We start from the raw sequence: 26,136 nt of genomic DNA, 5'->3' as shown, positions 1-26,136 counted from the left end.
GTAAATAATTTATTGCTAAAACAATTTTGGTCTAATTAAATAAATATACAAAAATAACGATCCACAATAAAAACTCTCACAGTTCATTATATAGTTTTTTTTTTCGTCATTATAATGAGACGAAGTATAGAATTCACTGTTTGTGAAGCACTCGCGACGCGTAGGGCAATTAAAGACTCTTGACTTTACCACTTGAATAATAAAACAATCCTGTATGGCTTCAATGGAGAACTCCATTCATAATTAAATATGAATGTGTTTTATTCTGTAGAATGTAGAACTTCAAAATCTAAATTCTGTTTGGGATCTAATCGAAGTAGCCGTAGTATGAAAGGGTTAATAGTGTAAGGACAGATGGCCAACAGTGGACTGACAGGGTGTTAATTAAGAGCCATATGTGCATTGCGCACTTCGATCTATCAGTCCCAAAAGAGTTGTTGGAGTTAAGAATTGTGGACCTTTTTATCCGTATTAAAATATAACAAAACCTTAAAATTGCATTTCAATAGACGGTGGTCGTACAATCGTACATACCTACAGCTACACCACCTGCTTTTCCGTAAAACATATTTCATACTAATGTTAAACGTAATAGAGAAAGTCCCGACCCGACTCGCACTTGGCCGGTTTTCGTATGTCAACGACTTGTTATCTCGACGCAATCTCGCTAACCCGAGCTGTTTGCAAAACTAAGTGCAGTCGAGAGGCGACACTCGACACCGTAACGTACGCAAAGCCACGCCATGGCTTCACTGTGACGGTGAAATAACATGTCATATTTATTTACAGTACATATTGTGCCATCGCGTTCGGGGTTGGTCCCATAGTAAAAGTTGCTCAGTATTATCCCAAAACCTCCCTGCAACGGGAATGCAGTTATTTTTTAGCCGTCCTGTATAAAAGACTACATATTTTTAACAGGCTTGTTATAAAAAAGCGGCCAGTTACATAATAAAATTGCGGTTTACGATTTATGACGTATTAAAAAAAAACTACTTACTAGATCTCGTTAAAACCAATTCTCGGTGGAAGTTTGCATGGTAATGTACATCATATATTTTTTTTAGGGTTCCGTACCCAAAGGGTAAAACGGGACCCTATTACTAAGACTTCGCTGTCCGTCCGTCCGTCCGTCCGTCCGTCCGTCCATCCGTCCGTCCGTCCGTCCGTCCGTCTGTCTGTCACCAGGCTGTATCTCACGAACCGTGATAGCTAGACAGTTGAAATTTTCACAGATGATGTATTTCTGTTGCCGCTATAACAACAAATACTAAAAACAGAATAAAATAAAGATTTAAATGGGGCTCCCATACAACAAACGTGATTTTTGACCAAAGTTAAGCAACGTCGGGAGTGGTCAGTACTTGGATGGGTGACCGTTTTTTTTTATTTTTTTTTATTTTTTTTTATATGGTACGGAACCCTTCGTGCGCGAGTCCGACTCGCACTTGCCCGATTTTTAGTTTTATCATTCTCTTATTTTATAAGTTACAGGGGGGGAACACATTTTACCACTTTGGAAGTGTCTTTCGCGCAAACTATTCAGTTTAGAAAAAAATGATTACAAACCTCAATATCATTTTTGAAGACCTATCCATAGATACACCACACGTATGGGTTTGATGAAAAAAAAAATTTGAGTTTCAGTATATGGGGAACCCCCGAAATTTATGGTTTTTTTTTCTATTTTTGTGTGAAAATCTTAATGCGATTCACAGAATACATCTACTTACCAAGTTTCAACAGTATAGTTCTTATAGTTTCGGAAAAAAGTGGCTGTGACGGACAGACAGACAGACAGACATGACGAATCCATAAGGGTTCCGTTTTTTGCCACTTGGCTACGGAACCCTAAAAAGGCGCATCAAATATACGGTACGAAAGCGATGAGTTTTCAGTCCGTTGCCGCAATCGCGGGGATTTTAAAGTAAACAAAAGTTAAATGAAACTTTTGTTGACACGCATTTCTGTTCGGTGCACCTTTGTTTGGAGGGTACCCCGTTGTCAATGCGAATCGCCTTTGTGGTTTCTGTTTGTTTACGCTGACTCAAATTTATTATAGTGCGCTTTTGAATAAAAATAAAATGATGACGATATTGTGTGGTTAATAATATAATATAACAAATAGCTATTGTTCTTAAATAAATATTTATGCAATAATTATATACCACACTAGCGGCGACCCATCTATTGTGGTTACCATTATTAATCAAATAATCAGTCTTCGGTTAAAATGCAAAATGCTAATATCATATCATAAGATTTTCCTGTCAATTAACGATACAGCTATCCTATATTAGTACTTTTAGTACCTATAGATCGAGCTGTTCAGTATTGTCATCATCATCATCTTCTCGCCGGCTCCGCTAGACAACTTATTAAATCAGTATCGTCAAATAAAAACAAATCATAGAAAAGCCTACTTTTAGAATTCTCTTTGGGTCCCAGTCCCACAGTCCCACTCCCAAGGCATCCTACGATTGCTTCGTATTAGAGAATGTCATTAATCATTATTAAATATTAGGGGGCCCTCCAACTATTTAATGATAATAATGATGCACAAAAAAGCATTGCGGAAAAAGTATGTGCTACGCCATCGTATTTTGGTGAACAAGCTTTTACTGATAGTCATTACTTCATTAGTAATATTTCCTCAGCAAGTGAACATATCATATCAATACGGACATTATCTCCAACTCCCACTATTAACGATCTTGTAACAAGCGCGAAGGACATACGCATAAAAACTCAAATGTGTTTAATCGTTGACATTATGTCATAGTTATTTTTATGGGCATGATATCAATGCCATTGACCTTTTATGCCCGCGCGGTTACTTGCTCGGACCTACTTGACCCACATGGCTTTTACTTGGTTTCCATCTTACAACTACATAGTTGCAATATCAGCATGTCTAGTACTCTGTCGTAGTTACAAGAATTATGGCGGCAGCGAATATATGTCACAGTAATTAAAGCGACAGGGTATTAAAACGGTCCGCTGGTTTAATAAGCCACTGGCCGTAAGCAAGTCTTTCCGCTGTACGTATAAAATATATCAGTAATTAGCAGTGATCGTACATTTTCCAGCATTTTTGGTGCAGCAGAGTGGTGTTAACGGAATTGGTATAGATAATTTCAACTGAAATGGTAAATTATGGTCAATATTAACGTAATTAACGCTAATTAATGATTAGGGTTGAAATTATTTATACCAATTCCGTTAACACCACTCCGCTGCACCAAAAATGCTGGAAAATGTACGACCACTGGTAATAAGAGAATACATAGCATGGAATATGTATTACAATAATCGATAAGGAAAGCTTTAGCAAAACTCATCATCAATAAAAATAATATAACATATAGAACATGAAAATGTACAACATGTAACCCGTAAATGTGCGTATCTAAGTTTTCCACATACCTACTAAATATTTAAAAGTTAAGAAGATATACGGGTATGGATAAGTTGGACTCGCACTACCGATAAGTCATGTCATATACTTATTCATTATTCAGGTAGATACAACACACGTAAAGGTGTCAGACGACGGCCTTGCACGCCCACTCACACGAGTCACACGTCTTCAATGAGCCGCAATCAATTTTGTGGTAGTCAAATTTTAAAGGTGCATTCAACGTTCTATAAATAACTCTATGTCTTGTTTGCATCGATGTAGGAAAGGCTTAATTTTCGATACTTACATTGAGTTCTCTTATATTTATTTTGCATTTTCTTTTTCTTTATTAAAAATATAAAAGCGGAGCGAGTAAGTTTTGCTGTTTCATATTTTATACGTTTGCAATACAATAGGCAATACTCTTCACTGCACAACAACTTTTCAAAGAACACTGGACACAAAAAAGCGATGTTTTTCAGACGACCTTTGGAACGGAAAACGGAGATGTTGTCAATTGTAATTGCAGCTTGCGAGATGTTCGTTCCTATTTTAAGTTTCACTATTCGCGATGTTTTATTTTTATACTATTTTACTACAGGCGATAAATAGTGGTTAAGCCGACCGTAATCCAAAAATACATTTCAGTTGCGGTTGAATAACCTCAACTTCGCTTTCACGTTCAATGAATGAATTATCAGTAAAAAGTAAAAAGCTGCTTTTGCGTCAAAGTTATGATGAATTCCACAACTTTTACAACTTTTTATGACGTTTCGTTTTTCTTACACCCCGTGCGCACTGCGCAGGGTGTTAGATAATATACAATGTTAAAAGTTTGGAGTAAGTACGAAAAAAGTGTAGTAACATTGGCAAGAAACTAAATTAAGAATGTTGCGATGTCGTGCAATTCTTACAGTCCACCTGCAGAGATAGGCTACGTTGTTGTAACTTATTTCGGTGCGATAAATTCTTTTCAGGGAGGGTGGTGAAAAATACGGCTCGGCCCTCCCAAATATTTGACTGGAATCGGGGGATAGTCAGCGTATATGAAGTGAGAACAGATGAGTTTTTGTAATGTCTCCATTGGGAACAACTATGAGAACACCCTATGAAAACAGGTTCATTTTCCAAAAAAGCTTTTTCTTTTTGGACAATCGGAATTTCGGGTATACGGGCCGAGTACTGAGCTTGTGTTGATACTGTCGATGTGAACAAATCTTGAGCAAAGAGAATAAAGTCTATAGAGACGGATTGTCAAAGTAAATTATGTAGCCACTGTAAATTTACTGCCATCTTTCGACAGAACATAAAACTGTTAGAACGCCATTTGACTTTGATCCTTATTCTTTCAGTGATATGTGTTAACTTATAAATATTAATATTCACGCCATCTACTCGACTATAGGCCAAAGGTATAGTTCCATGTTTTCGAGCGATGGCGCCACAACCTTCAGCCTATGCTCGAGTAGATGGCGTGAATATTAATATTTAAAAAGTTAACACATATCAGTTAAAGAATAAGTATCAAAATCAAATGGCGTTCAAACAGGTTTAATCTTCTGTCGAAAGATGGCAGTAAATGAACTGTAGCTAGATAATTTATCATGACAGTAACTCTCTTCTTCAAATCCTCTTTGTCTTGAGCAAATCTTATACGGGTAATTTGGTACCATTTTCGACACAGTTCACTGAACATTTGTAAATCCTATGGTCTCCTTCCCTCACGTTATACTCTTTGCAGAGTCATGGTCAACTGCTAATATCAGGCAAAAAATTTTGCTTGGCGTACAATATCTCATTTTCTTATGGTCTATCATTGCACTTACTAGCAATGCTGCAGTTAAGTGTGTTGCTATTGGTACAACTCGTACGCGACGATATAAGCATAATATATATAAAAATGTAAATACATAATATACAAAAACAAGTCCTAATAAACAAACATGGTGGATTCCACTAATATATCTTTAAGTCCTTATTAAACACAAGGGGGTGCCTCTTTGTAGGTGGTATCGTCTAGGGTACCTAGGCTAAACCCGTCATTGTCTTATAAGGGTCCTCACTACTCTCAGGAATACGGAGAATTCATTCCTACGTTACGTCGGTTGAGAAATCCGTCTGGCAGACATGCGGGCTGGTTAACAAGATTATAGAGCGAGTGTCGGGTTGCAGGCGCCTTTGAAACTTTACGCCTAACCCCGTTTTCACCAACACTTATTAACTGTATATCACCGCCATATTATTCTAAATATCCAATGAAGAGAGCTCAAGAGTGACAATTGTAAAGCGAAAGCTTGTTAGATCTGGACCTTTCGTAATCGTAATTATGCTGCTAAAACACTACAAATAGAGAGACATTGCACGAAAAGCATCTTAAGTAAACAATTCAAATAATCTTCACTTTCAGTGATTAATTGCCAAAAAAAATGGAACAACAGCCGCGTATTTCGCGTAAGCATACCTATCTTAGGCATCATTGCATATGAAATGGAACGTCAAACCTAGAATGAGGCGAACCATCAATCAAGACTATGCGTAATTGGATGTATAACAGAGATACGAATGTCTTCACGTTTCTTTTTGGGTCAGCATGTTCCAGCCTTAAATGCTGCATGTATTTAACGGGGCAATGAACTGCCAATATCTTTTTTGTGTCAATCGATCTATGAAAGGTGCGTCTATTATTATTAAATTGTTTTGGTGAACACGTCACTATAGATAGGACCCAGCTTTCAACCAGTTAGTCTTACAGGATACAAGCACTCAACCCTGAGACCATATTTCTGGCAGTTAAAGTTTTATTTGCATTTTAATTTATTATCTCATATAACAAATTATACCAAGATCACAGGATGAGCTAATGTCTCTGAATTAAGCGCTCACACTCTTCGCGAACACATTGCAATTTTAGACTTAACGAGTATGAAGATAAAGTTTACAATGGATTAACGCTAATAACTTCATTCGTCCAGTACTAACAGGGAAACTCTAAACTGACCATCGGTGGATCTTATGCCTTTGGAATAAGGTATAAGAATGGTCCAGTTATCGTTGTGGGCGATGCTACAAGATTCGGAATTAAGCAATCATCATCTTAAGTTAACCATAGTTTATGTGCTCATTGTTTAAATAATTGTGTCAATGAACTACAGTTAGGAATGAATGGCGCCAAGCCAGACTGTGATGTACCGATTTTGGCACTACAACTTGCCACAGTAAATAACTGGTGCGAAGTCGTTACTGACTTACTGAGGTTTTATTGCAAGTTAAAGCTTACGGCCGGAACGGAACTCGTACTAGTAGGTAACTATTCATTTCTTTCGTAAGTATAGACATTCGACAATACTTAATTATTTAAACTTCATTCATCCACTTAATGCCAAATGACATTCTCTACCAGTTCACCATAGGAGTTTACCGAGGCGGGTATTCTCAACAGCAAATATTGTTAAAAACGAAAGCAAGTCTACATTTGACTTCTTCCTTCCTTCTTTCCATTGTTGTTAAGTTAATGATTGTTGTGAAACTCGATTGAGCTACTTTTAAACTACAAAGAAAAGTGCGATAACGTGAAATACCGGTTAATTTGTACGAAAAAATACCGGTCCCTCGTTCACGGTCTTGGTGAAGGATTACCTAAGTTTTATTATTCGCATAAGACTTGTGTTGTTGAAAACCGGCGGCGCCTTCAAGGACATTGAATGTAAGTGCATAACAAATGTTTCAGTTTTGAACGCTTCTATTATAAATAAGTACCTATTACATAAATACATACATACATAAATAAATACATATTATAGGACATTCTTAATCCTACCTACCTACCTACCTACCTAAACCTACCTACCTATTATTTAATGTTATTATGCAAAAGTAAGTGTCTGATAGTATCTATGTAGTAGGGTAACAAACTAGGACTATTAAACCACATTTTAATTTTTTTGTGGGTTTTGGAGCGTGGATACGAGTGTTATTAGGCTGGCATCAGATGTTAGGCTGTGCCTTAAATCTTGTATCAATTTAGATGTTATTTTGTAATAAAATACCTACATGCATAGTGGATAAAATATATATGCCTTAATACTCCGATACCATTAATACATTAGGTATCGGGCCAAATATAGTAACAATAAATCGGTCTCTTGCTGACATATAAAGTATAATCGCGTGCATGAATAGGATGACATTTTTTCGTAAGCGTTCCTCTGTTACACAATGAGGTATAAATAATCTCAAGGACAAGACTGGACACATTATAACCGCCTTTTATGACTAGTAATTGATCATTTTGAGCACTCCAGCCGACACTTAGGTGCTTGCTTAATTATTCAATGATTCAAAATTTTAGCAAATAAAATTAATAAAAAATTACTATATTATAGTTATTTTATTTATCGCTAAACGATCGCCCTAAAGGTCAATTTTAGCAAGATACGACACGTGTTAATTCGGAGCCTAAGCACAATAGCTTCCTGTCACCCCATACCTAAGCGGTGTCCACAATAATAGCTGTACTACCTAAAACTACCAAACTGTTTTCGATTTATGAAAACCACCGGCGAAAATCGGCAGTAGACATCTCGACATTGTTTCGAAAAACGATCTTTCTAATATTTTGTCTGATAGTGTAATAGGCATGTAGCATACGACCTCACATTGAAGGCAGCGTCCGAAATCAGAGACCTAGAGGACCTAAAGGGCACTTACTGTGACGCGGGATCGCCCTTGGCCTCGCATTCGATTTTGGTCTTGTCGGCCTCGCCGAGCTGCGCCACCATGAACATCTCTTCCTTCACTATCCGCGGCAACGTCACTGACCAAGTCCTAAGTAAAAACACTTACTGTGGCGCGGGCTCGCCCTCGGCCTCGCACTCGATGATGAAGGGCTTGTCGGCCTCGCCGGGCTGCGCGACCATGAATAGCTGCTCCTCCATTGTTGGCTGCTTCACTATCCGTGGTGGCGACGTCACTGCCGACAAAGATCAGACATGAATGAATAGCCTCAACATCAAAGTAAATTACATATGTATAATGTATAATGTAATGCCAAAGCTCAAAGCAATACCAGGGAGAAACATCGAAAATCGAAGTTTAGCAGCTCTACAGATATTCGTGGTTACAGTTCAGGTAGAGATAACCCTTTAAATGGCAGGGAATCAATTAATGAAAGTCATAATTCTAGCAATACACAAATAATGTTTAAATGTTGAAGGGTTGATCAACTTTTTCCTGTCACTCATTGCCATGGTTGTGGTTGACTAGGTTGCTCTTAAAACCCTGGTTTTATGGTATCTTAAATAACCAAACATTCATTTTTATGACAGTTATAAGCCCTTTCCATAATAGGTCATCTACTTAGTAAGTTAGAAGTATGGGGTTTAACTTTTCTTCTAACAAACTGCTGCTATTGTCACCTGGCTGATGGTACAGAAACACAACAAAAAAATTTGATGCACCCAAAAATATGGCCTCATTCAAGTTGGTAAAGTTCTCTGTAAGGTTTATTAGAATTATGAGGGAAGTTATTGACGTCCAAGTTAGGGTCATTGCGCTATTTTTCGTCCGGCTTTAATTTTCTTCCACTTGACGAAATTTGAATATAAACCTTAAGTTGCTGCACAAATTTGGACTTATCGCAATCCTTAATTAATTTATCTATCTACTTACAATTTTATTTCGGAAGTAGCAAATTAAAAATGAAATGTATTATTTGCTAATCAGTTTAGTGTAATTTAGTATAGTGGACGGAAACTGACACTGGATGGTAAATTGACGTAATTACCCTATATCTTGGTCACTTTGATAACTTGGTGGGTAAAGCACATATAAAATTTTATTCTTGTTTTACACTTTTCACTTGACTCTTTGTGAGTCACGATAACCATCATGATCACCTGTGGGCCTAGACAGACAGACAGACATAGGGGCTGTCCATAAATTACGTCATCGATTTTTGACGATTTTTGACCCCCCCCCCCTATAATCATCCAAAAATCATGCTTCAAATGACCCCATTTCCTCCTACTTCATGCTACCGTCATCCGATGTCCAGACCCCCCCCCCCCTAATTTGAAATGACGTAATTGATGAATAGCCCCATAGGTCACATAGGAGATTGAAATTCCTCTTGAGGTAGATAACTGTTTATTTGCTGCTCTAATCGAAATAAGGCTGCTCTCATATGCACGTTTTAAAATGCAAGTAGAGTGGTAAATAGTAAGAATATCTGATTTTGAATTAAATATTCATTAACAAATTTTCACGACTTAAACTGGCACAAATGAATATGAAGTACTATCCAAAATGGAACAATGGTGGATGATGTAAATGAAATATCATTTTTCTCCTTCAGTCTGTCCCTCAATGCTGAGCATTGTGACATCATGTCTTTCTGTCGAAGACCAGGTACCTCCATAGGCTTCTAATCCTCACTATCGCTATTAACTATAGATAGTATTTATCTTTTATTTTTGTAACATTTCATTGAAGTAATTAATAATAACAAGATGATTGGTGATAACAGTTTTAGCTTTTTTATATTTTCCTGTCATTTTATTAATTAATGTTAGGCCAATAAGACATTGTAAATACCTCATTTTCCTAATAGATTTAAAAAATTCAGAAAATCTGGCTACAGTAAAAACATATAAGAAACTTAACTTTTTCATTGACTAATAGTTTTACCAAGTGGTATGAAATGTGTTTTTTTTAATTAACCTCTGTTTATGAGAAGATCAACTAAGACAGAGTAATCTTTTTGATACTTAATTCAAAAAGCTTGAACAAGAAATGAATTAAAAATTAGCAACTTAGGTCAAACGACTTTGTTTTCAACATGTTTTACATTGAAGACAAACTGTTTTGTGAAATTACTTATGAAGTTAAGAGCCTTGGCAAGATTCTGATCACTGACAGTTAAGGAGAGTCAAATGCTCATGAATGCAAAACTTTATATAATAACAATGAAGATACGTGCAAATATGCAAATACTTACATAGCGCCGAACAGTGCGCCGCGACCGCCAACAAACATAGCAGCTTCATCGTCGTGCCCATGGTGCAGTCTTCACTCTTGTATATCTAACAAGAAACCAAACAAACTGTTAACAACACATTTCCCCGGCACACATGTTCGACACACTCGATGACCTAATCCGAATAAAGCTTGCTAGTAATGACAACACCCACTAAAAATAGTATCAACGAATTCACGAAATCGCCGCCCTGTTATGACACGAACGCGTTTTCAACGACTTAATTAACAAACACCGGGCTTTTAACAATTCTAATAACACTTGTTCACTAAGAACTATTGCCGGAAAACCAAGCAATTCCTTTCTTATTCACGAAACCGTAAATCGATAATTGCATTTTTATAACAATGACACTAAAGAAAGTAAAATACTTTGTAATATTGTATAGGTTTCTTCTCAATTATTACCTAATTTCCTGCTTTATAATAATATCATCGCGGTAAAACTAACTGAAATAAAATAACAGATTTATAGGCGGGGCCTCTGAGATTCTAGCTGTCGTTCGTTCATAAATGGTTCAATGACTGACTGGCGCGGCATAGACAAAACGTTTATGGCGTGCAATGCGGCCATGACATAAGCTCTATCTCGCTTTAGCGCAAGGCATCATGCATAGCCCGTCTTGCTCTCACCGTGGCATAGACAATTAAACTAAACGCAGTTGACGCGTTCAAATTAGTTAAAAAATGTTATTATAGAACAGTTTTAAACGAAACGATATAAAAAAAAAATAGGTTATATATTCATTTACACGACTAATTGAATTAATTGCCATCTATCGACGCTTCAATCATTACGATGACATTTTCAAATTTACTGCCATCTTTCGATACAGACCTAAAACATTAAGAATGCCTTGTGACTAAATTGAACCCATGTTCTTTCACTGAAATGTGTTAAGTATCACTTGGTATCACCTAGGTCGCCATCTAGTCGAGCATAGGCTAAAGTTATAACGCCATCTGAGCGAGAGTAAATTCTTCTTGATTTTTACGAGGCACGTTTTTTCTTAGACTTTACTCATCTTATACGGATATATATATCTCTTTGGTTATACCTACTTTATGGTTTACATGGTTTACTAGCTAGCTTAGTGCTGCACTCTGGCGGCAGAACATTGCAGTAATACCCCCTATTCAAATAATTAGCGCAGTACAAAATCATCCTGTATAAAAGTAAGAATGCTAAGACCAAAAAGTTATGCATTGAAGAACAAAAACGTAACGCATTAAGAAATGATGAAGACATTAGAAATTCTATTCTGACATTATTGTCAGAAGTATTATTTTAAAATTTCTTGAGAAAATTTCAATGTTGATCTTAATAATATTTATGTGAATCTAAAGTTCTAAAATAAAGTGAATTTACTATTCAAATCTTAGTATAATGTGAAGCCATATTTCTTTCTATAGTTTATTTTATCTGGTTCTATTTCTCCACGTAAATAGGCTCAATCCCAGACGCTGTACACACGCACTCATTACACTATGAGTAAGTATGTCTACTCTAGTCCATGTTTATTCAATCCCTATCAGCCTATTACACACCTTTAGATAATGAACATATCGTATCTTGTAACCAAAATATTCGAATAATTGTTTATCTGCTTCAGGTTCCCAAGAAAAGTTAACGAAGAAACCGTACAAATACAATAGATATGCTAATCAGGTAAACTCATGTAGAAATTTCGGCAGTGAATCTAGTGAACATACAGTTATTGGTAAAGTCGTTCAGTATCCTTCTAAGCAGGAGGTAGCTACATCATCTTCGTACTCTGGTTCAGAGGAGTACTACAAAATGTACGATTACGATATGGTGCCTGTTAAAGATACGCTAACTAGTAAAACCTCAACGGACACGAGGGTGGAAAGGATATCCCTCACCGAATCATATCTTAACAACATTGAACGAAACATTTCCGAGGAATTGCAAACGGACTCCTCCACGAACACCCTAGATTCGAGTATTAAATTCTTCAAAGTTACTGTCGAAGAGATTTTTAGCAAATTCTATGACAATATGCATGACTTCGAGTTGTACAAGAAGAAATTCCACGATATATTGAGCAAGGAGCAAGGGGAATGTGTGGAGGAAATGGAAGATTTTATAAAAGATATAATTCGACATATAATGTCATCTGAATCTAATGATCTAAATGCTGAATTTCAGAGTAAAGATAGCGTATTTGAGAATTCTGACAGCATTTCAAAGCTAGAAGATATGCAATCAGTAATGGAAGCGTTTAAAAACGAAAACTACAATTCAATGGAATCGGCGAGCGACGAGAAAGGCAGTGAAAATAAACAAGAGTTCAAGCACAAAGTGAACACCGCCGAAACACTGAACATCTATTTAATGTCCAAGAATCCATACCTCAAAATCAAGATGAACAATAACAATAGTCATTTGTCTGAAATTCAAATCATGGAGCGATGTAGCTCATATAACCAAGGCGCGAGTAAGGTCGTAGCTTCAGCGGATGATATAAAGATGCTATCTGCTAAAAAGATGGAGTTGGCCATGTTAGAGACGCTCAATGACGGCCCTGAGTTCGCGGATCGTGAGATACCCGTAAAAATTTCCTTTGCTAAAAAAAACATTCACTCCGACGACCAAAGCCATCAGGAATCGAGCAGGAGCGAGAAATCTTTCCTAGGATGCCTCTGCAGCTACTTGTGCAAGAAACTACGTAAAGCAACTAACTTGGGATATTAATTTCATTAATAAAGCTCTTCCAACAATTCATTACTTTATTGAGGACTAGACATTGTAAATAATGTTATTAGCTTATCATGATTCGCTATTATCTTCGTAATTATCTAAATAATACCACTTGATCTTGGTGATGTGCTTGCAGAGGAGCACGGCGAACTCCTTTTTCATATGTAACAGCTCCCTGATGGTAGTCAGGTCAAGCATGACAAAAGCCTCTCCATCTATTTCTTCCTCTCTCATCTTGTCAGCTAAAACTTTGCAGTCGTCAGTACTGCTTAAGTAAGCGTATACATCGTCGACGCTCCAGTCCAATGGGTTCGGCGACAATTTTAATTTCCCTCTGATCCAAGATGCCGCAGTATCTTTCTCGAACATCTTATTATCAGACGGCAAAGGATCATACGTCGTGAACTTGAGTTTCTTAAGCTCCGGTTCCTCCGAATCGGAGACGTCTGATATGTTTTTGGCATCGCGGGAATTGGAGCTGGTGTCGTTGCTTTCGTTCTCCGAGTCGCTGTCTTGTTGCTTCTTGTTCGCGCTGCTGCTATAGATTGTTTCTACGTCTTTTTTGTTCCAGTGAGATTCCTTCATCTGTTGAGCGAAGTTCGGGAGCTTCGCGCCTCTTGTTTTCATTTCGAGTTTGGGGTAATTGTTTTTGGGTTCTCGTTTTCTTCTCTGGGTGCGCTTGTAGTCGCTATCGGGCGAGTTTGGTCTAGTTCCCGACTCGGAGGGCGGCGTGGAGCCCGCGCTGTGTTCGTCTTCGACGGATTCTCCGTCCTTGTTGCTCTCGGTTTCTTGAGGTTGCTCTTTCTCCTTCTTTTCTGGGACAGGCTTTTTCTTCTTTTTTCTTCCATTGAGGCTGCCCTTCGGTCTGCCCCGGCGCTCGGTAACGTTATCTAAAAAAAGAATAAACATTATTAAGATAATTTACCACTCTTTTGAATATCTCCTATCCTAGTCTACACTCTTTTCTTCGGTACTAGGGTACATACGGAATGTGGACTTGTCGACTTGCTGGCAGTTCTGGGGGCACTGCTCGGGGTACTCCGTAGGCCCGAAGAGGCAGGGGCACGCCTGCATCTTGCCGCACACGTCGCGGCAGAAGGAGGGCACTTGCGCCGTTGTTGTCGCGATGGGCACGTATGCGTGGTATGTGCTTGACTTCAGCCTAGAAAAAAATATTTTTTTATGAATGAAAAAATTCTTTATTCGCATATTCTTTGTCCCATTTTTAACCCATCATTATCAAGATAATATACGTAGCAAATGTTCATACTTATTCGACAAAATGACTTTGATCCGGCATTATTAATTCCAGTGATGGCTACTAGTATTAATAGCAAGCCGCAATCAATAGTCAAGTTGAGACTTAACTAGCAATAAGCTCTTTGAACACAATTACAGCAATTACTAATTTATTACAACTTATGAAGTTCATAACAATACCTACAAAATTTAATATTTACTTACTTGGCTCTTAGCATCTCAAGCCTCATCCCATCTTCCGGCGGACCCTCAGTCTCCCAATCTTTGAGCAGTTTAGCCGGCTTATACGACGCCGATATCATCTTATTCAGAACCTCTTTCAATACTAAAGACAAAGGCCCAGGCCCAACATGCTTCGGGAGCTGTGACAATTTGTTTCTACTTATTGTCGGACCGGCATAACATTTATAGTTGAAGAATATTCTCTCACACCACTCATCTGTAGATTTCTTGAGATCCTCTTTATGTTTAACTTCTTCAACCGGTTTAGGAGGCTCCTTTACAGCGTTTATATCGGGGATATGTAACTCGTAGTTGTTACTATCGCACCATCCTACGGGGAATAGCAAATCACTGTTCTGCGCGTACCAGAATTTCTCCTGTATAGGGATTAACTCTACACACACCATATGTTCTATAATAGCGTCTATAGTCGCGACGTGGATTTCTTCATGATTTTGTGGATTTACGGCTTCTAATTTCATGTTTAGTTCCATTCCTTTTACAGGTTGCTTTGCGCCGAAGCAGTATTCAGGAGCCGGGACTGAGGAAGTCATTGAGAGGTATTCATCCCAGTCGAAAGGTCCTTCTTTCCATACTTTAGGTAGTTTGAAAGTGAAGTTGTTTTTCTTAGCCCAACCTATAGGGTAGATGTATGGGTGCATGGAATCGCAGAGCCAGGCAGTTTTGGTGTCTTCATAGTCGTCTGCGTTGTCGTCGATGACGACGAGGAAGTGGAAGTTGTTGAAGACCTTGAGTACAGTGGCTGGCCGAATAGTTTTCATGTCATGAGGGTCTAACGCTTCGACCTTCATGCCGCTTACGAAGTTGTGGGCTTCCATGCTTGGGTTTGGCTGCGAAAAGTGGTAAATTATATTAAAAAATTATCTTAAGCGAATTTAAACTCTATTTAGGCGTAAGAAAGTTCAAATAATCCATACATGCGGCTTGAATACAAATGAAACTTAGAATTGAAGAAATGGTTAAAATCAATGAATCAACATACTTAAAAGTACCTACTTGGAAAACAAAGTAATCCAAAACTTAAGTATTTGTATTTCGATTTTTTGGGAAAACTTTTCATTTTGTCACGTCTTGGAAGGGTTAAAAAACGATTTCAACATTTTATTTTTTGTAAGCAACAAAGAGTGTATTTTGATCAAGGCAGCTTTAATGCTTTGCTGGTCATACTCGTTATATTCTATTGTAGTAGGAAAAACTACCCCATTGTCAGCACCCCACCATGGCTCCATCAGAACCTTATTTTATCCTCCTGGGGCCTGGTGACGTCATGAAATTTAGACAAATTTTAACCTTATTAATGTATGTAATAGAGTCCATACTGTATGTAATTTAAATAAGACATGGGGCCCCAGGAGGTTAAGGCAGTAGTGATGACTTTCTAGCAATGGAATCTAGCCTACCTGAAATAGGTCAGGAGGTGTCGGTTCCTTGATAGACTCTTCGGCACTCTGCCTCAACTGTGTGCTCAGCTTGTTCTTGCAGGAGAACCTGTTCACCTTGCCTGGATATTTAAATTGCCATGGCGACCCCTGAAATAAAATTGGAAATTATATTTGCTGTGTTCTTCGTCAGTGCAAAATGCAAGAAAAATATCAAGTACAAACTTTCTTGCCAACAATATATTATTTAGATTTCGGACCTTTTTGCCAGTCTATAATAAACATAACACCACAGAGAACACGTATATGAAAGCTTTTATTATTTTTTCCCGTTCACGCAGCTTCAGTTTCCTGTAAACCACATTGGTGTTAAAAAAGCGTAAGTATACCTACGTATAGTTTGAATAATCTCAGGTGAATTTTTCGGGCTCGGACCCTAATCTGTTAAACAAAAGATATTGTTTCCTTTATGCAGTGGTTACAATTCTTACTGCTAATAGCCCCGACGTAAGTAACGGGAACAAACCCATTTAAAAAGCAAATTTACCATTCTAATTATATGGTTCAAATTCTTGAATCAGCTCATTCGGAGATAACACGTTTTTGCTATCTCTAAAAACAAGACCACCCTAATTGTTCTCTGAACAAGCTGTCATATGAATTTAAACCTTAATACTATCACGATAGTTGCTTTTTAAACGACATGGTTGCTTTGGCACGTGGCTGTAGACAGCTCTTAAAAGAAACAAAGGCTTTTGTTTAACGGATTAGCACCCGAACTCGAAAAATTCACCTGAGATTATTCAAACTATACTTACGCTTTAAGATTGGATTTATAGTATTTCGATATAGGTACTGTGAACGCTTGCTGGCACTATGACGTACGCGTTACCAACGTATGGGAAATATGCGTTTATGGCTTCTTATTCAGCAGAGGTGCAATCAGAAAATGGCGAATGCTCCACTAGTACGCTCTTCGTGAATTTGTTTGCATGGAAATTCGGACCCACCTTGTTGGTGACGTATCCGAAAGGGCTGAGCCGCGGGTTGGAGCAGAAGATCCATAGCGGCGCGAGGTCGTCATCGGCGCCGTCGTAGCGCACCAAAAGCCGCCCGCCTACATTCTCACTCACCTATAACCATAAGGACAACTTTTAACCCTTTATGTCATAAACACAAACATATATCACTCAAACGCCAAGATCCCGGGCGCAAGGCTAATGTAAACCTTATTCGAAACTGTGAAGGTTACTTTGACAGCGTCCGCCACAACACCTATAGTTGTTGGGTTATTCGCGGATGGTCTAGAACGCAAAATGACTAGTGTAATATTTTGCCTATATCACTTTTAGTCTACATCGCGAACGGTCCAGAACGCAAAATGCCTACTCGTTTTATCTTTACGTTAGCGATGTCGACGGAGCCCCGCTGTCGCGGGGCTCCTGTTCTGTGCTATTTGGCCTTCGGCCATTTGTGATATAAAAAAGTGGTCATTTTGCGTTCTAGACCGTCCGCGACTATACCCTATAGTTGTCCTTGGCGCTGTGGGCACGACCAGTAACGACACCTTTAGGTGTTATTGGCGTTCAAAAGGTTAAAAACGTGGAAGCCAATAGAAAAGATCGAAATGTAAATCTATTGGATGTGCCTGCGCTCCCGGTAATAAAGGGATACATTAGTTGACACTGATAGATTTGTTGGCAAATAGGGCGAAAATTAGGGCCCACGAAAGTCCCCATCACCTTGAGTGCGACCATCGTTTTTAAGTTCCCCAAGAGCACTTGTTACATTAGCCAGTAAAGCTTTAGGTCGGTTTAGGAGGAATTTATGGGATATACACTTAAATAAGTGTTTATGGCGATCTGAGCACTAAACCTTGTGCTCAGATCGCCATAAACGCTTATTTAAGTGACAACTTGGTGACTAAAGATTTTTAATAAAGGTAATTAACATGTAGGGGTTGTAGGACATATATTTACAACTGTTGGAACTTAAACTTACCGTACCACTCCAGTATCTATAAGGATCAATAATATTCTGGATCTCCACCTTCATTCCAGTCTTGATCCTATCAATAGGCGACAGTCCCTTGTTATTCAGAGCCTCTATACACACAGACTGTCCGTCTAGAAGCGCGTTCTTCATGATATCAATTATTGTGTCTCCGTATTTTTCGTTGATTTCGTCCGGAGGCTCGATGAGCTCGTCATATTTTCCGCACCAGCCTAGAGGGTGGACTTTGGTCTTGGATATATCGCACCAGAAGTCTGTGTCAGCACCTTTAAATAAAAAGAAAATGCTGGAGGAGATCCCTTTGAAAGAAAATTGTTAAGAGCGCTCTTACAAGAAAAGTCGAAATAATGCAAAATTGATGATACTAGTCGACGAAATTCAGGACTTTGTGCTCATTATTAGAAACAATGAGTACTTGTTCCAGTAAAAGCGTCTTCTTATCTTTTTAAATATCGTTGTAAATATTAGAAAAAGGACTTATTAAATTAGTAATGATTTTTTTTCTGATGGTCGTTTCCGAAAAACCCCGTGAAGCACTGAATGGCGAGCTCTGATTTGGAAATGTTGAGAAGTTTACTCTGCTAAACCTGGCTATTTTGTATTACTAATACCCTGTACTTTAGGCATATCAAACGATATTTTTCCTACATACCTTTGAGAAAGAGAAAATCAAAGTAAAACGAACTCAATTTTCTCTCCGAAACAAGTGTCAATTCCTACGAAAATCTACTTAATATCGAAGTTATTTTCATACTCAAGCAATCTGCAATGTTTGCTTATACTGTTGGTATACATTAGTGTTTATGAAATTCTACTATAATTTTTTGGCAATTTTTTGAAAACTACTCTATATTACCGATGACGCGCGCTGCGCCAGCTCAGTGCCGCGGCAGAGCTTGTAGAGGTAGGACGTGTGTCGGTCGGCTCCGCACATTTTCAACGGCGACGACGAGGTTTATTATCATTGTGTGCGGCGGGCGCCGCGTAAAACGCTATACTGTGTGCGTGTAAACCGCAACGAGAGACTTTGATCCTAGCACTGTTTTTATAGTATTATAATTTATAATGGTACAGTTTAATAAACTATAGTAGTATACCCTATAATGGACACGGAACCAGTAATGGGACAAAAAAACACAATTCCTCTAAAATAAGTATATAAAAGTAGTTTATAAACACTGGATATATTTTTATCATAAATAAGAGTCCTAGAGCTGATTATGTTTGAATTTTTATTAAATTCGGTTAATTTTTAAGAAATGTGCGTCAACCCAAAAGTTGTCGTGCCACTGAAAAAAAATATCACTAAAAATTCTTAACAACTTCGCTAAGAGAGGAGAGTTAATTTATTAAATTTTAATTAATTAATACTTGATGAAAACTAGAATGTGTTTTGTTAATTGCATTTACCATGAGATAAGGTATACAGCACACTATGTTGTGATTCCACAGATGTAAAAAAATAGTGGTATTTGGCCCAATCCCATTATAGGAGCTGTAAAACTGCATACCTCCTATGATGGGACAATTGACATAATGATGCTTGCCATGCCATAATTTCATGTTTTAAACAATACAGAAGTAAAATGTAGTTACGAAATATGTCAACCAGGAGGTATTCTCGGACTTAGGATAAATTAATATCGTTTTTCCAAACTTTTATTTAACTTGCCTTGTTAGTTAGTGTGGGTCAAATCTTGGTAGCTGAATTTGACCCACTTTTCGATTTCCGATTCAGTTGAAATTTTGTGTAAGTACGTAATTAAGTATGCAAATCGGATGATAATGCAATATTATGATAACATGGACTTGATCTGATGATGGAGACAGGAGGTGGCCATGGGAACTTTATCGCAATAAACCCTAACTAATTGTGTTTGGGTATATTAGAATTGTCTCGATGAATCTAATACAATAATAATTGGCTGTGGAAAGAAAAATACATTCAGCGATAAAAGCTTATACCAAAAATTGTTTTTTTTGCCATAACTTATTCCCCATTTCAAAATTTTATACTGATAGAGCAATGTCCATTATAGGGGGCCCATTACTGGATCCACGTCCATTACCGGGGGCCCATTACTGGAGCTTTGGTGTCCATGACTGGAGAAAAAAAGCATAGTTTTAATTTGTTAATTATGTGGAAACTCATTGCAGTATCTTTGATACAACACGCCTAAAACATGAAAGGCGGATAGGACTTTCATCTTTTAACACGCTAAGCGGAAGACCATTTACATGTACAAGGGAAATATCATAAATACTCCAAATTTCCTCTTAAATGTCCCATGACTGGTGCTGTTACTATACCGGACAGGATTAAAAATATTTGAAACGACCTGACATTCTATATGTATTTATTTGACTCAAGATAGTACTCAGGGTCTGATGATGGAGCTGGAAGGTGGTCACCGGTACCAATCAACCATGCAACTAAACCACTTCGTGTTTAGGCTCGTTTTATTCATCTCAACAAGATCTTTGACACAAGATAGTACTCAGGGTCTGATGATGGAGCCGGAAGGTGGTCACCGGTACCAATCAACCATGCAACCAAACCACTTCGTGTTTGGGCTCGTTTGATTCGTCTCAACAAGATCTTTGACACAAGATAGTACTCAGGGTCTGATGATGGAGCCGGAAGGTGGTCACCGGTACCAATCAACCATGCAACTAAACCACTTCGTGTTTAGGCTCGTTTTATTCGTCTCAACAAGATCTTTGACACAAGATAGTACTCAGGGTCTGATGATGGAGCCGGAAGGTGGTCACCGGTACCAATCAACCATGCAACTAAACCACTTCGTGTTTGGGCTCGTTTGATTCGTCTCAACAAGATCTTTAAACACAAGATAGTACTCAGGGTCTGATGATGGAGCCGGAAGGTGGTCACCGGTACCAATCAACCATGCAACTAAACCACTTCGTGTTTGGGCTCGTTTGATTCGTCTCAACAAGATCTTTGACACAAGATAGTACTCAAGGTCTGATGATGGAGCCGGAATGTGGTCACCGGTACCAATCAACCATGCAACTAAAACACTTCGTGTTTGGGCTCGTTTGATTCGTCTCAACAAGATCTTTGACACAAGATAGTACTCAGGGTCTGATGATGGAGCCGGAAGGTAATCACCAGTACCAATCAACCATGCAACTAAACCACTTCGTGTTTGGGCTCGTTTGATTCGTCTCAACAAGATCTTTGACACAACATAGTACTCAAGGTCTGATGATGGAGCCGGAAGGTGGTTACCGGTACCAATCAACCATGCAACTATACCACTTCGTGTTTAGGCACGTTTTATTCATCTCAACAAGATCTTTGACACAAGGTAGTACTCAGGGTCTGATGATGGGGCCGGAATGTGGTCACCGGTACCATTCAACCATGCAACTAAACCACTTCGTGTTTGGGCTCGTTTGATTCGTCTCAACAAGATCTTTGACACAAGATAGTACTCAGGGTCTGATGATGGAGCCGGAAGGTGGTCACCAGTACCAATCAACCATGCAACTAAACCACTTCGTGTTTGGGCTCGTTTGATTCGTCTCAACAAGATCTTTGACACAAGATAGTACTCATGGTCTGATGATGGAGCTGGAAGGTGCTCACCGGTACCAATCAACCATGCAACTAAACCACTTCGTGTTTGGGCTCGTTTGATTCGTCTCAACAAGATCTTTGACACAAGATAGTACTCAGGGTCTGATGATGGAGCCGGAAGGTGGTCACCAGTACCAATCAACCATGCAACTATACCACTTCGTGTTTAGGCACGTTTTATTCATCTCAACAAGATCTTTGACACAGGATAGTACTCAGGGTCTGACGATGGAGCTCGAAGGTGGCGACGGGTACCTGTCTATCATGTAACTGAACCACTTCATGTTTGGGCTCGTTTGATCCGTCTCAACAAGACCTTGGACACAAGATAGTAGTACTCAGGATCTGATGATGGAGCTGGAAGGTGGCCACAGGTACCAGTCTACCATGTAACTGAACCACTTCGTGTTTGGGCTCGTTTGATTCGTCGCGACAAGATCTTTGACACAAGATACTACTCAGGGTCTGATGATGGAGCTCGAAGGTGGCGACGGGTACCAGTCTATCACGTAACTGAACCACTTCGTGTTTGGGCTTCGTGTTTGGTTTATCACCTAGTGTCAAAGATCTTGTTGAGACGAATCAAACGAGCCCAAACACGAAGTGGTTTAGTTGCATGGTTGATAATTCATAATTCATAATTTATTGCATAATAATCATGTGGTACAAGACAGATATTACATTAGGGTAAGTTCACACATGAACCCTGTTAGGGCACAGCAAATGTTTCTTAAAACTAAACTATAACTAGGACGTGCAGTGCAGGCACATATATGTACATAGTTTAAAATAAACGCATTTTGATACTTATGTTCAAGGCATAAGAATAAAAGCTAATATTTATTATTTTATACTTATGTTATTACATTAGTTACCTACCATTGATTTATTATTATTAATTTGTTTTTAAATACACTCCCATAGTATCATTAATAAATTAGCATTAAGAATATTTAATTCAATTCATCATTCATTAATAAATCAGCATTAAATATATTCAATTCATCAATTTATCATTCATTCAATAATATTATAGGTAAGTATATTCAATTTAAATTATCATTATAAGTTATTATTTATTTAATTATTTAGATATATTTAATTTAAATTATCAATATAAGTTATTATTATTTAATTATTTATTTAATTTAAGTTATTATTATTTTATTTAGGCAAAGATTCATCATTCAGGTACTCGTCTATGGAATAATAGCATTTATTTAGCAGCAAATTTTTTAGTTCCCTTTTGAACACGTTGTCTTGAATTTCGTTTATAATTTTTTCGGGTAGTTTGTTTGCTACAAGTATGCATCGATAGTAAGGGCCTTTTTTAAACATTTCTAATTTTGTTGGGGGTAGTTGTATTTCAATTTTATAATTTTTCCTTCTTTGCGAGTTAACAACTTTTTTAGTGAAAAGATGGGAATTGTTCCTAACAAAGAGTGCCGCTTCCATAATATATATAGAGGGCAGCGTGAGAAAGTTTAATGCAGCGAAGTGCGGTCGACAACTGTCTGGTATCTGCGTGTTGGTAAGTATGCGAATACATTTCTTCTGCATCAGGAATAGTTGATTAGCATCAGTGCTGGCCCCCCACAGAATCACACCGTACTGGAGCCTTGCGTGCGCAAAAGCGAAATATGCTGACATCGCGGTTTCCAAGTCAGTGTTGACCTTTAGCACACTTAACGCGTATATAAAGCTCGATATTTTTGATTTTATATTTTGAATATGTGATTTCCAATTTAAATTTGTATCTATTTTATTTCCTAGTAATTTAAATTCTTTTACTTCCTCTATATTTTCGTTTTTTGTTTGTAATGACATTTGCAGTGGTTTTTTTTGAAAAGGCCGAAATTGGATTATTTTAGTTTTCTTTAAATTAATTTTTGATTGGTACCGGTGACCACCTTCCAGCTCCATCATCAAACTCTGAGTATCACCTAGTGTCAAAGATCTTGTTGAGACTAATCAAACAAGCCTAAACACGATGTGGTTTAGTTGCATGGTTGATTGGTACCGGTGACCACCTTCAACTTCAACTTCAACTTCAATATGTGATTTCCAATTTAAATTTGTATCTATTTTAATTCCTAGTAATTTAAATTCTTTTACTTCCTCTATATTTTCGTTTTTTTTTTGTAATGACATTTGCAGTGGTTTTTTTTGAAAAGGCCGAAATTGGATTATTTTAGTTTTCTTTAAATTAATTTTTGATTGGTACCGGTGACCACCTTCCAGCTCCATCATCAAACTCTGAGTATCACCTAGTGTCAAAGATCTTGTTGAGACTAATCAAACAAGCCTAAACACGATGTGGTTTAGTTGCATGGTTGATTGGTAATGGTGATCACCTTCCAGCTCCATCATCAGACCCTGAGTACTGTCTTGTGTCAAAGATCTTGTTGAGACGAATCAAACGAGCCCAAACACGAAGTGGTTTAGTTACATGATAGACTGGTACCCGTGGCCACCTTCCAGCTCCATCATCAGACCCTGTGTATCTTCAGTGTCAAAGATCTTGTTGAGAAGAATCAAACGAGCCCAAACACGAAGTGGTTTAGTTACATGATAGACTGGTACCCGTGGCCACCTTCCAGCTCCATCATCAGACCCTGTGTATCTTCAGTGTCAAAGATCTTGTTGAGACGAATCAAACGAGCCTAATCATGTTACTACTTGGTTGATTGATATCCGTGACCACCTTAATCATCATCATTATCATCAGATCCTCAGTACCAGTTCGTTTTTAAACCCTCGTTGATACAAACTTTACAACCTATAGGTACCAAATGCAATGACGAAACATGTAAATAAGCGAGTACCTATAATTTCTTTCGAGTAATATACCTTCATAAGTACGAGTATGGGGCTATTCATAAATTACGTCGTTTCAAATGGGAGGGGGGGGGGGGGGTGTCTGGACATCGGATGTTGGTAGCATGACGTAGGAGGAAACAGAGTCATCCGAAGCATGATTTTTGGATGATTTGAGGGGTGGGGGGGTCAAAAATCGTCAAAAATAGATGACGTAATTTATGAACAGCCCCTATGTACATTTGCACTGCATTTAGTATTTTCGTACCTACCAAATAACAGTTTTAGGACTTTAAAAGTTAAGTACAGTTAGTGTTGTTATGGTTGATTTCAATATGCTTCGCGAAGGATCAAGAATGTTTAATCCATCATTGTAGTGCGAGTGTGGCAGAAGGGATCGGCATACAGAGCTCGCACGGCCTGCCGCAGCGCGTAAAATACCTAAACTCGCTCAACGCCGAAATGTAATAGCGCTCTTAAAAACTTTAAAGTTTTAAGGCCAAGCTACATTTTATATGTACCTAAAGGCGTCGTCACACTGTGTATAGCGGTAGAGGGACGTGAGGTGATGGTGGTTTAAGGCCTTATGATGACGAGGACGCGACGCTGGCGGGCCGCCGGCGTGATGCCGTCGCGAGGAAACCGGCCCGCGCTGCGCGCGAGTTAGAGATACAGCACACAAGCGTCTTTAGCGTCTCCCGAGAGAACGTAGCCGTCTAGTTAACTCTGTGACTGTTCGACGTGCCAACATTGGCGTAACTGCGCAGCGACACCACTTTCCATAGCGCTGACTAGACGCCGACGCTCAGAAGACGCTAGTGTGGGCTCCCCTTTAGCGTCCCGCCGTCATAGCGCGAAGCTCACGCCACACTACCGCCGCGCTGCATTGTGACGAATGATTTATGCATCACGCCTTCGGCTCTTTGCGTGCATACATCGCCTGCAGTACGTACCCTATTCGTTCGTAGACTCCGACCACGCTAAGTTTGCACTAACTTAGTTGAGTAAGTTTTGACAATCTGACAATGCATACATTACATATGTATCCCATTCCTATGCTAACATAGCAGTTGGCAAGAAAACTGGTCCATTGAGTGGTCTTGTTTGGTTGGATTTTCTTTTCTCTTACCTATAAATTTGATTCTCAAAAGGTGTCCACACACCATAGTGATTTCGGCTATCCAGTAGATATCTGGGTTGTTCTTGTGGCACACTTCAAGTAGCATGCCCTGCTTGATGCTATTGTACAGACTTGCTTCAACCTGCAAATATACATTTATTATACCATTTATACCTATGTAATCAATTTATTATATTTGTAATGTGCATGTAAATGTGTAACATGCATGTAAACCCCTGTTGCAGGTGACCATAGGCTATGGTGTTGGTGACTTGTTACCATCAGGCTGTATGCTTGGTATTTAAAAATAGAGAAATTGCCTGTCTGTCTTTATTGTTGTTAATACAATAACCTTTTTAATTTTATAAAATTTTTACATAAAGAGAACTAAATTTAATTAAATAAAAACTTTTTACAAAAAAAAGCAAACCGACTTCAAAAAGGATGAAATAAAATATTATCCTTTTTGAAGTCTATGCGTTACCAACTGATATGTTTGAAGTCGGTGCCAAGCCAAATTTTGAAGCATACCATGATTTTGGTGCG

General features: G+C 38.3%; 3 protein-coding genes across 3 annotated transcripts in view; 1 reads left to right on the top strand and 2 right to left on the bottom strand.

Moving 5' to 3' along the window:
* LOC134789668 (neuroglian) overlaps positions 1-11,034 on the bottom strand; it is a 52,808-nt gene extending 41,774 nt beyond the window's left edge. Inside the window, exons 1-3 of the mRNA XM_063760263.1 lie at positions 10,841-11,034; positions 10,395-10,479; positions 8,243-8,369 (exon numbers count right to left, since the gene is read on the bottom strand). Coding sequence (XP_063616333.1) covers positions 8,243-8,369; positions 10,395-10,455 — 188 coding nt within the window. The 5' untranslated portion in view covers positions 10,456-10,479; positions 10,841-11,034. The remainder of the gene's footprint in view (positions 1-8,242; positions 8,370-10,394; positions 10,480-10,840) is intronic.
* Positions 11,035-11,920: 886 nt separating this feature from the next.
* LOC134789633 (uncharacterized) lies at positions 11,921-13,174 on the top strand. Its single transcript, XM_063760212.1, has 2 exons — positions 11,921-11,924; positions 12,046-13,174. The coding sequence occupies exons 1-2, from the start codon at positions 11,921-11,923 to the stop codon at positions 13,146-13,148; spliced, it is 1,107 nt and encodes a 368-aa protein (XP_063616282.1). The 3' UTR covers positions 13,149-13,174.
* LOC134789667 (scm-like with four MBT domains protein 2) lies at positions 13,170-25,745 on the bottom strand. Its single transcript, XM_063760262.1, has 7 exons — positions 25,600-25,745; positions 18,038-18,315; positions 17,047-17,169; positions 16,058-16,186; positions 14,619-15,487; positions 14,141-14,316; positions 13,170-14,044 (listed from the first exon to the last, which is right to left on the bottom strand). Exons 1-7 carry the CDS (start codon positions 25,694-25,696, stop codon positions 13,224-13,226), a joined length of 2,493 nt encoding a protein of 830 aa, XP_063616332.1. The 5' UTR covers positions 25,697-25,745; the 3' UTR covers positions 13,170-13,223.
* Between the last annotated feature and the right edge of the window lie 391 nt (positions 25,746-26,136).

Source organism: Cydia splendana, chromosome 4 (genome assembly GCF_910591565.1).
Source record: "Cydia splendana chromosome 4, ilCydSple1.2, whole genome shotgun sequence".
NCBI lineage: Eukaryota > Metazoa > Arthropoda > Insecta > Lepidoptera > Tortricidae > Cydia > Cydia splendana.
The sequence above is the reverse complement of the archived record's forward strand: the minus strand, read 5'-3'. Positions and strand labels throughout refer to the sequence as shown.

Excerpts from the sequence above, each read along its gene's own strand:
- LOC134789667 (XM_063760262.1), bottom strand. The coding sequence starts at position 25,696 with ATGCTACTTGAAGTGTGCCACAAGAACAACCCAGATATCTACTGGATA. Across the intron at positions 16,187-17,046 it reads TCGGATACGTCACCAACAAG|GGGTCGCCATGGCAATTTAA; the intron begins GTGGGTCCGAAT and ends ATTTTATTTCAG. Across the intron at positions 15,488-16,057 it reads CACCTCCTGACCTATTTCAG|CCAAACCCAAGCATGGAAGC; the intron begins GTAGGCTAGATT and ends CACTTTTCGCAG.